This window comes from Durio zibethinus, chromosome 21 (assembly GCF_047325235.1).
Source record: "Durio zibethinus cultivar Kanyao isolate XHJ-2024 chromosome 21, ASM4732523v1, whole genome shotgun sequence".
In the NCBI taxonomy this organism is placed as follows: domain Eukaryota; kingdom Viridiplantae; phylum Streptophyta; class Magnoliopsida; order Malvales; family Malvaceae; genus Durio; species Durio zibethinus.
Window position 1 is genome coordinate 22,701,484 of NC_143182.1, and position 12,473 is coordinate 22,713,956.

Genomic DNA, 12,473 nt, shown 5'->3' on the forward strand with positions numbered 1-12,473 from the left:
TGAGATCTAAACAGGCAACCACCAATGATTGATTTTAACAAATAATACTACTAAATGCCCTAAAAAGGAGACCCTGCCACAACAAACGGAAACCATATAAAGCAACCCCTAAATCAAACACATAACTAAAATCAAACCTTTATAGAATCGAAAATAAGTTATCACGGTAAACCAAACCAAATCAAACAGCAAAACAAAAGGATAAAGAGAAAAATAAAATAAAACTGGCAGCTACTTGAACAATAAATAAATGAAGAGCAAAAGCAAACCAAAAATGGACACAAAATATTACTGGACAATAAAACTTATGGCTGAAAATAGAGATTCTCGGAACATCTGTGAACCTAGCTATCAGCTTCTTATCTTTTAAAGGCAAATGTTAATCAGTGTTTATTGACACTGGTTAAGATGATTTATATATATTTACATAAAATGAAAAGATTCATAAATTAAGAGTAAATGAAGTGCACCACCAAAATATACCAGCATAGTAGCAACTTCTTTTGTTTCATACAGTCCATGATTAATGGGACAAATGATCAGCACACAGTCAAATGAAATGATAATAAGATTAACATACAAGAAGTAAAAATCTTATATATTTGCACGATCATAGGACAAAAGGTTCAGATAAAGGGGAGTTACCACACAATCAAATAAAGATATGGTCAATAAGCAAGTAACAATAATCTTAAAAACTGAATGAGGCATTTCAATTACTATCAAATAGAGAGCAAGTAAAACCAATAATTACAAAACAAACATTTAATAAGAATCCTGAATGAAGTCAATATTATCTTTTTTTTTTTTTCATACATAATCCCAAAAACGATGCATCAGCCACCCCACCTCCATCAATTCCTAAGGGAATTCATTTTCATTTTTTCATTTTTTTTTAATTAATCACAAAGAAATCAAAGAAAATGCATCTATTGCAAATCTAAAGAGACACAGAAGAGAGCACTCAGCAAGTAGCATCCAATCCAAATAAGTAATACAGTAGTAGTGGTATTTAGATTACATATTATTAAAAAAGCCTTAAAATAAAATACATAGCCACAGACATAAGTTTGCCGAAACACACAACAATCAATCCTTGAACTTTTATTATTAATATTAATTACTACTCCATGTTATTTGATCAAAGGTCTTCCTCAACGTTAACAGCAGGAATGTTTACATACCCCATCTTCTTAGGGCTAAATTCTTCATCACTCTCATCTTCCTCCAAACAAGCGCGATGATACTCGAAACGGGCCGAGAACAGGGTCCACACCAAGTAGAGGGTGGCGGCAGTCAGAGCGCCACAGCCGACGCCGAATAGGAGAGCGACGACCACGCTCAGAATGTCCCTGCTGCGCTCGCGGAGAGATCTCAATACGTAGGACGGCTTGGGATTGGGATCGGAGGGTATGGGAACTGGTTTCAATTGGCGGATTTCGGTGAAGATGGTGACGAATCCGGACGAGGCGGAGGAGGAAGGATCGTTAGGGTTTTGGAAAGAGAAGGAATAGGAGGAGATGAGGAAGGTCTTGCAGGGTCTTGCGATGGCTGAGATTGAGAGGAGGCCCACCGCCAGGATTGTCAACGCAACCACATGGTCTCTCCACCTTCCCATTTTTCTTCACTGCTATTTCTCCTCCTTAGCGATTTTCGATTTGCGATTTCAAATTACCATTCGATTCCATTTCCACACATTTATACCACAAACTGATAATAATTTTCTCCTTTCACAATTTCCATTTTTCTTTTAGGATAATTATAAATTTAGTCCTTGTACTATTACAAAAGTACAAATTTCGTGCTTAACTTTTAAGAATTTGCTATATGGTTTAGAACTTTACTTCATTTTACCTTAGTAGGACAAAAGCACGGCAAGGTAGACAATACGGGGTGATGTATGGAAATATATTATCTGTAGTATAATTAATTAATTATAATTTATAATTACATGCGATTCATTAAAATTTTATATGAAATTTATATTTATAAATGATGATTCTTTACATAAATTTTTTATTATAATTAGATAACTATATGAATATAATAAAAAATTATAAGTGGAATGTATCCTCATTAATTGATGTGCAATGTTAATTATAAATTCACTAATTACTAAACACAATTTATGTCATAAGTTAAGAATAGAGCTATCATATATAACTCAAGCTTAATTTCAGTCAAAGTTTGATGTAAAATTGAATTTGAGTATGATTGTATTTGATAATTTATTGAAAAATTTTAAATTACAATGATTTAATTTTCCAATTATTTCGATAGTTTGTTGATTTAAATAAAAAAATCTTTAATTGAATCTACAATCTAAGATGTAGCTCAAGCGCACAAATATTCAGTGTCATCTTGAAGCTTAGCTTGTAGATATGAGTATTTATATTTTGGTTTTAATCAAATTAATCGATCAAGCTGATTTTATTTGATTAATTATCAAATTAATTTTGATCAATTACCAAAATAATTTCGAAGAATTTTAGTTTTCGATCAATTCAATTTGATAATTGAATTAAGGGTTAACTTAAAAAAAATAGCATGTGGTTAAGGTCGAGATAAAAGTGCCCTTGAAATTTAAAATGTGATATTTAACTATCTTAAGATTTATTTTATTATTTTTTACTTCAAATCATTACTTTTTTCGTTACTTTATTTTCTTTCTTTTTCATCTCAATTCATATTATCTTTCTAGAAATTCATATTCTCTCTCTAAAAATTCATTATCTCTTTCTAAAATCAAACCAATTCTTTCTCTAACTTCTCTTCAACTTTTCTCTCTAACCAAACCAAACCCCTTAAGCATTCTCTAACTTATCTTTACCAACTTTAAACTCAAGAACAAAACCTAGAAAATCAGGTAAAAAACCACCACCTATTCTACCATTGATCGTCGGCCTTAGCCTCCTTTCTCGTCTATGTGGCATCGTGTCTCTCTTTCCTTCTCTTTCCAATACATAGCAAAAGCTCAATATCTGATAAAATATGACGCTACTTTCTTCTTTATTTGAGCACTCTAAGATAAAGACTAAAACCCAAAACCTTTCAAATCATCCTTGCCATTGTTCACCACTTAAGAACTTTAAAACAATATTTCTTATTCTATTTTAAAACCCTAAAGGCCCCATAATTGATCAAATACTAAAAATTCTTATAATGAAAACTTTTATTTTGTTTTCAATTTTGTGTGTGGGTGTTTTGCTACTAATATGTGCCTCTATGGTTGCTTATCAATAGATGATTGTTGATTTTGTATTGTCAAATGGGTCTTTTCTAAGTTTAGTTAATTGCCAATTCTGTGTTCACTAGTTGTTGATCTATGTTGAGACTTCGTTGGTGGAGTTTTTACTGTTTGTTTTATGAATTTTGACTTTGAATTGCTTGCTGATTATTTTTTTGGTTGTTGAATTTAGATGAGTATTTGCTTTTGAATTGCTTGAGATTACTCATTACTAAAATTTATTCTCTTTTGGTTTTATGTTTTTTTGCATTTTGCCCCTAATTGCTCAATCGTCTGGGCTTTACTAAATCAAAAATACTATTTGTTAGAAATAACTTTGACAAAGTTTTTGGATTGGCAAATTCATTCTCTCTAAAACCAAACCATTAGAGAGAGAATAAATTTTTAGAAAGAGAATATGAATTGAGATACAGAAGAAAAAAGATGAAAGGAAATAGCAAAAGTAACAGTTTTGAAGAAAAAAAATAATAAAACAAATCATAGGATAATTAAATGTCACATTTTAAACCTAAGGGGTACTTTTATTTCGACCTTAATCACAAAGTATATTTCTAAAGTTAACCCTTGAATTAATCAAAGATTCAACTGAAATATAACAAAAAACTCAAAGATAAAACTAAAAACACATGAAATGAACCGTTTAATTTTATAAGTTGTTACCATTTTTAACTTAATACTTTAGTATTTGAATATTTTGTTGAATGATTTTATTTAATTTGTTTCAAATATAAGAAATTAAGAGTTTAAAATATAATTTAATTTTAATATAGTTTATTATTTAGTTAATTAAAAAATTCATTGAGTTAAATTTAATTAGTTAGATTTTTGAAATTAATGCATTCAATTTTATTAATAAAATAACATAATTTGATTTTAAATAATCCAATTTAAAATTAATCAAATGAATAACCTTGCCTGCAAAAGTGGAGAAGAAGAAAAATGAGAGAAAAAATTTGTTGATTCAATATTGTTGGTTTAGGATTTGACACTAAATTACTAATGGTGCCTATTCATTCTAATGTTTGAACTTATGATGTGCAATTGATGATTATTTGAAGATGAGAGGTAATTAAAATATGCAAGAAAAATTGATGTAAATTACCACCACGACTCTAAAAAAATTAAAATCTTAGACATTGTTATTTTTGTTGTGGTTTGTGGCAATGGGCAAGTAGCATCAAGGTCATAATACAAGGTTGTCAAGGTGGATCCACCCCAATCTAATATATTAAAAATAATTTTTCAATAGAAAAAGAATTTATGAATAGATTAATAAATCAATTTCTTAAAATGATATAAAAATTTTTACTTAATATTTAAAACGATATGGAGTTTTTTATTAAAATTTTAAAATTAATATATAAAGTTTTACTTAATTTTTTAAAACGGTAGGGAAATTTTTCAAAAGGATTTTAAAATTTTTAATTTGGTTTTAATTTTGAAAATATATTTTTAATTAAAAAGAAAAATTATTATAGATATCTCATTTAGTTTGTAATCAATTTATATTTTAATAGAAGGCTTTTAATTTTTTATTTTTGATATTGTATTTAGTTTAAAGTTATTTTTATTATTTAAAAATACAAATCGGGATTTCTGTTGAATTTGAAATGAAATCCTTATAAATTCTCAGCACTTTAGTTTCATGAAGGAGGAACATAAAAAAAAGTAACAAAAAGCAATCGGTAAAAGCAGAAACCATCACACAGACTACCTATCACCACCACTAAATCACCTGTATCCTCGCCATCCCATGGCCATTTCATCACCAAGTTTCCTTATCCCATCAAAACACCCAAAAAGCATAATCCTCGCCACAACCCAACAAATAGAGCAATAAACCCACACAATCAAGCAAAAATCAATTTATATATAGAGGAAGGTAATCATTAGCAGTTGTCAATCACCACCTTAACCCCATTGTAAATTAGCCATATTCTCACCATCCCACGACCATTTTATCACCTAGTTCCTGTTGGTAGTTTAAAATGTGGTACATCCTACATTAGTTAGAAAAATTTAATTATTGATGAATAAAATTAATTTTTATATTAATTTTATTCATATTTTAAATAATTATGTTTGAACAGAAATAATTATCATATGACAAATGGTTATAACTATTTGAATATAAATAGATTGTTATTCATAAATGTCATGATTATATAAAATGTCACAACCATTTGAATAAAAGTTTATGTCTGTTCATTCATTATAAATAAATCTTTTAGTATAATCATTTTTACTACTTTTGATTAGAGAGTTGAGGTTTTGTTGTATCTTAAGAGCATAATTACCTTTAAGAAAGTGTTCTTCACGCCTCAAAGCCAAAATTCTTTTCTATTATTCCTCATTTCTTATTTATTTTTTCTAATAATTTAAAGGCAATTATTAAAAATTTATATTTCATATGAGTTTTTATACTCTTAATGGAGTTTTAAATGTCTAAAGCAACAGAGACATAATGAAAACTTTACCTATATAAACATAGAAGTGGTGCCACTTCAACAAGAAGAATTATGGTCTCTCTTGTAAATGTTTATGAATAGGATAAGCACATGATCATAATAGTGTTAAAAGCGATTATAAATCTCTAAAAGAAGAATAAATAAGTATTATGTGTGTTATATCTTCAATTCTAACACTAGGAGTTGAGGTTTAATCTCTGGATACCATAAACTTCATTAGAATTCTAAAATATATATGCTAATTGAAGGTTTAAATCGAGATATATCTTTTTGTATTCATAATATTTATTTGTATGAAAGGTAAAATTAAGCACCAACATTTCAAACTAGTGGGAGATTGTTGGTAGTTTAAAATGTAGTGTATCCCACATTGGATAGAAATATTTAATTATTGATGAATAAAATTAATTTTTGTATTAATTTTTTTTCATATTTTAAATAATTATGTTTGAACATAAACAATTATCATATGATAAATGGTCATAACTATTTAAATATAAATAGATTGTTATTTATAAAGGTCATGATTATACAGAAGGTCATAATTATCTGAATAGAAGTTTATGTCTGTTCATTCATTATAAATAAATCTTTCAGCATAACTATTTTCACTATTTCTGATTAGAGAGTTTAAGGCTTTGTTGTATCCTAAAGGCATAATTACCTTTAAAAAAGTGTTTTTCATGCTTCAAAGCCAAAATTCTTTTATAATATTTCTCTTCTCTTATTTATTTTTTCTAACAATTTTCTCATCCCATAAAACACTCAAAAACCAGCTCCAATTCCCTGTAAACAAACCCAAAAAACAAACCCAGTCTTACCAATCACCAAATAGAAGAGAGCCTAGACTTCACCGAGATCGACCTATATAACACAAGAGTCGAATCCCACAAAACTAATACTCAAATAGCTAATAGCAAGCACCCGGCATCATCAACCTCCTGTCAAACATTCATTGACTGTCAATCAGCAAAAAAAAAAAAAAAAAGACAAGGCAAAACCATAATACATAGAAGGAAAAATTAGTAACGGCACAAAAGTGAAGAATAAAAATTTGTAAAGTAAGGACAAGCAAAAAAGTATAAAACAAAGAACTAATAGCAATGGCGCACAATGAAAGAATGGGACATTCCATTAGCTTTTGAGTTTGAAGTTGCTAATGATCATTGCCTTGATTTGAATTGATAAGGGCCTAGTATTCTCTGCTATTCACAAGTCCAAGTTTGTATTAAGCCTGAATTGGATTTCATTTTGGAGTTAAGCCCTATTTGTTTAGGTAATTTCCATATTTGGTTATTATTTTGTTTTATATTTCATGCTTGCATAATATTTTAATTGGATAAAACAAAATTGCAAGATTTTATAAATTTTTGAAAAAATAATTTTTCAATCTTATCAAATAATTAGATGATTTTAATTTTGAACTATAAATTCTACCAAACGATTGAAGAATTTCATAATGAATTTTGTAAAAAATAAAATAAAAATAACTTATTTCAATCCTATCAAACGATTGGATGGTTCCAATTTTCATTAAATCTTACCAAACTATTGAAAAATTTAAATACTCTTTTAAAAAAAAAGATTTCAAATAAAATTTCACCAAACGATTGGGAGATATGCATCGAAATAAAATCTTATCAAATAATTGAAGGATTTTATTGTTTGTTTTCAATGTAATTTTTTTGGAAAAATAAATTAATAAATTTAATGACAGAGCCTCTTCAAAGTAGGACATGAGTCTCCATGAATATTCCTGAGGTGAATCTTAAATTACTACTAAATGATTAAAGTAATTTTCAAACCAATTAATTTCTAATAATTAAATTATTTGAAAAATTACAAAAATATTTGAGGGTATGGATAACATGAAATTAAACTAGTACCATCCTTAGATAGGCGTTATGAGGGTATTATAATCTTTATTACACATAATCGAACTTTCAAATTTAGTTCTGAAACGCTGATCATAACTTATTATTTTAGGGATCCTTAGTCAGGCATAGGACATCCTTAGGAGGATAGATTCACTTACGTGACCAATCATACCTTAACAAAAAAGATTAGTGATGACTCCTTAAATTATGTCTAGCGAAAGGTCTACGGATCTATACGTTATGATAATTATTTAACTAATAAATTATATTAAAATAAGAAATTAAAAATATTATTTTAAATTTAATATTATCTATAACATATCTAAAATATAAAAAAAATTCGAGATATTATCATCTTTGGTTCCTAAACTCAGAGTGAAGTTCTATTTTGGTTCCTTTAGTCTGCTATGTAAATAAGGATGTAAACAAACAAAACTTTTGATGAAACATTTGTGAACATGTTTAGTTTATATTCGTTTATTAAGCTTAGCCAATGATCTTGAATAACATTTTTCGTTCGTTTATTAAACAAGCTGTGCATGAACATACCTCTATTTAGTTCATTTATATTCGTGAACAAATTTGTTTAATTTTCGTTTAGAACTTGTTTGTTTATTTTCATTTATTGTTTGTTTATTCTTAATTTTATAAATGTATGTATGTTTATTTAAATTTATTTAATTATGATTTGTTTATTGTTTATGAGCATATTTATTTATTTTTAATAAATATATTTATTTTTATATGTTCGTGAACATATTTATTTAATATTCATAAACAAATTCATTTAATTTAAATGATTCGAACATAAACCGAATGCAAACACCTTATTATTTAAACAACTTAACTCAAACGTAATCAACAATTTTTGTGCTGAACATGAACAACTCTAAAAATAAATGAATAAATCACGAATATACACTCATTCTTTCTTGTTAGATTTGTTTATATCCCTACATGTAAAATGTGACCGGATGCCATTCATGTGGTGCTAGTTAGCATTTAATTGTCAATTTAGACGATTATATAGATGAAAGATCAAAATAATACATTATTGAGTAATCGAAGATTTAATTAGAATTTTTTAAAAATTAGGAACCAAAATAGAATTTAATTCAAAATTTAAAAAATTTGAGTGCTATTTGTATTTATTTTTAATTGAAAATATTCAAACTTATATCTTTAAATAATATTGATTAACATGATTATCATTAAGCAAAAGTCTAAAATAAATTGTGATATTTTAAAATTAAAAATAGAAAAGAAACACAATAATTTAAAATTAAAAAATATTGATATTCAATTTATCAATTATATATTTATTAAAAAGATTCAAATTCAAATTTTTGTACGAATATATATATACTTACCATTAAAATTTTCAAAAAAATTTAAAATTTTTGACTCGATAGCTAGGACCATTTTCTAGTTAATATTTATAAGCTGCCACCAAAATTTTTTTAAGAAAAAATTATAGTTTTTTTTTTTTTTAAGTAGGAAATTTGTCAATCGTGGCAAGTACAATGATAGTTTCTAGAAAGTCTATAACCCAATGATGAGTTTCACAATATCCCTGCGCCATTTTTGCTAGTGAGTGGGAGACCATATTCACTTCATGCCTTGCAAAGCAACACTTCACTCAGGAAATTTGTTCAGCCAATTCTGCACCTCATTGATTATGTGTCCTACTGGGGATAAAATTTTCCCTTTATGATTAAGCTACCCTATGATCCCTTGTGCGTCCCTTTCTATCTGAATGTTTCGAAAACCTATCTTAATTCCCCCTTTTTTTTTTTTGGTTATATTTAGAGGACAAAATCTTGGTATAAATAAGGGGATGGGAACGTCTGATTCGAAATCAAGCTTCTTTAATCGTTAGGCTAAATGATTTGAGACTTTAGTTCCTCATTTCATTACTTTAGTTACTGCCATTGCTTCAATGGTTGCAGGGTCCCAACATCCAACAACTTTTTTGCATGGAGCGCCCAATATTTCCCCCGAATCATTCTTGGCTACCACCCCTATACCTCCATTCCCTTCTGCTGTATCCAGTGCTCTATCAAAGTTTATTTTGCTGGTGTCCTCTTGAGAGCTTGCCATCTCATTTGTTTTCTTATTACTGGCTCGCCGCTTTTAAGTTGTGCTCTCTGATATTCCTCCAAGTAATTTGATGCAAAACTAGCAGTGGACTGGTAGCTTATTTGTATCCAATTTCTAAATGCGTCATTTCTGCTTGATCATATTGCCCAGGCTACAGTAAGAAGCCTTCCAACTGTATGGATATCATTACCGCCTATATAGTGCATATCCATTGTCTAATATTCTGCCATTATTGCCCTATCTGACCATTACCCATGTTTGCCCCTTCCATGCCTCTCTTGCATACTGGTACTCTACTATTGCATGCATTGCCGTTTCATCGGTTAGGTCGCATCTTTGGCATAAACCTTTCTTACAGACCTTCCTTTTCTTTAGGTTTGCAAACACTGGTAGGATTTCGGACACATCCTTCAAGCAAAGACTCTGATCTTGTTTGGAATATTTGGCCTCCATATCCACTTCCATAATTGCATTGTACTTACGCTATCTTCATCTTGTCCGTTACTTTGGTTCTCAGAAGAGCTACTTTGCTGGTCCCTTACTCATTAGCAACCTAAACCCACTCCTTACACTGTAGTAGCCATCCTTATTATGATGCCACACTAGCTTATCTTGAACCCCTTAGGTTGCTCAACGGAATGGGCCTAATTTCTCTTACTACATTGCATGGGAATAAGCTTTCCAATAAACCCACATCGCACTGCCTGGGCGAGTTAGTTATTAGGTCTTTTACCTTAATGTCCGAGACTTCACCGTTGTCTCTTGGGACTGGAATGAGGCTAACCTTTCTAGGTATTCATGGGTCCTTCCAAACATATATCTTTTTTTGATTACCCACCCTTCACCGAACCCGAAGAGACAACACCTCCCTTCTAGCACAAACGCTTGTCCAAATATATGAGGACGTCCTTCCCTCCTTAGTATCGAAAAAAGAACATGTAGGGAAATATTTTTCCTTTAGGACCCTGTATGCCAAAGAGGATGAGTTATGCAATAAGCGTCATCCTTGCTTTGCTAGTAGTGCTTTGTAGAAAAGGTCCATCTCCCTAAAACCAAAGCCACCCTCCCATTTTCCTTTGCAAAGTTTCCTCTGTAAGAGCCGATGGATTCCTTTCCCCTCTTTTCCTGGTCTCAACTAGTATCTACACATAATCATATTCAGTTCTTTGTTTGGAGTGTTAGGAAAGTGGGGTCCAACCCTAGTGTTTTTTTACTATTCAAAAGTCTTGGGTGTTTTTAGGCTTCTTTAAAAGAGCCCTAATTACTTAATAAAAATAGGTAAAATTGTTTTAAGGTGAAAAAAAAAAAGGTGATGTCGCAAAACCAAGAAAAGAAAGGAGAAAAAGAAGCTAGAAAAATAGAGAGAAAAAAAGAGAAAAGAGAGTTGGTTGAATGAAAATCGATCCGTGATCCGATTAAGCTGAAATTTTGTTAGTAGGTTTATGATTTAGAGTTTTACATTATGAATAATGAAGATCGAATTTGAAACTTTCTAGGAACAAATTCAGGGTATATTTGTTGAGTCACCTATTTGATGAAATTTCTCCAGTTGTCTCTTTAGTTGTTAATTAGCTTTAGTTTTAGCTAGAGAAAAACTTTGTACATACATTATTTGATAGTCGAGATTTTTCTGATGGTCAATGATTTTTTTTCTCTACACTTGAGGGTTTTTCATGTAAATTTTGGTGTGCTTTATTTTTCTTGCATTGTTAACTATTGATTGTTGTCTATTATTGTGGGTTTATTATGATATATTGCTTATGTGTTGTTGTATTTATTGCTTCAAGCTGACAAGTGGAGCGAAGGTTATTTTTAAGACATCGATACAGAAGTAGTCCAAGACAAAAGTAAATTCTGTTTAAGATCATGGAGGGTGATATAGATTCAATGATAAAATTAATAGCATTAAATTATTTAGTTTGGAAGCCTATGATGGAAGATCATTTATACTATAAAGATTTATATGAGCCGGTATTGGGTGATTCGTCCAAACCAACAAATATAAAATATGAAAGCTAGAAAAAGTTAGACAAAAAGACGCTGGCCATAATAAAAAATTCGATTGATATCAACGTGTTTCATCATGTAGCGTAAGAGATAGATCCTTCCATTATTTGAGAAAAATTGGTAGCATTGTATAAGAGAAAAACATATATGAATAAAATTATACTTGTTAAAAAGCTTGCAACTTTACAGTATAGAGATGGATGATTGATTACAGAGCACTTGAGTGATTTTTAAAATATATTTAATTTGATAAATAGAGCATAAGATGGATGATGAAATGAAGATGTTGTTTATTTTAGGTTCATTGTCAAACAATTGAAATACTCTAGTTGTGACTATTCTTAATTCAACTCCTGATTACAAGGTAACATTAAAGATGGTAAAGGATAATATACTTAATGAAAAAGCAAGGCAAAAAGATTTAGATTCTGAAAATCAAGCTCTGGTCATAGAGAACAAGGATAAAAACATCAATAGAGGTTAAAACTCAAAAGGCCATAATAAGTCTAAATATAGATCCAAGTCTAGAGATAAAGTGAAATATTTTCATTGTGGTAAAGTAAGTCATATAAAATGATACTGTAAAATTTTAAAGCAAGAGTGAAAAGATAAGAAAGGTAAAAGTTTGGATGATGGCAATGTTGTAGTAGTGAATACAAATAGTGATTCAGTTACTTTAATTTATACACATGATAATTATAATCATATTGGTGATCCTAACATTGAGTGAATAGTTAACACAAGAGTGGCATATCATTGTGTTCCTAAAAGGGA

The 12,473-nt window shown here is 29.4% G+C and overlaps 1 protein-coding gene across 1 annotated transcript; it reads right to left on the minus strand.

Moving 5' to 3' along the window:
* Window positions 1-947: 947 nt before the first annotated feature.
* LOC111305828 (uncharacterized) lies at window positions 948-1,729 on the minus strand. Its single transcript, XM_022903677.2, has one exon. It carries the CDS (start codon window positions 1,616-1,618, stop codon window positions 1,142-1,144), a length of 477 nt encoding a protein of 158 aa, XP_022759412.1. The 5' UTR covers window positions 1,619-1,729; the 3' UTR covers window positions 948-1,141.
* Window positions 1,730-12,473: the final 10,744 nt, after the last annotated feature.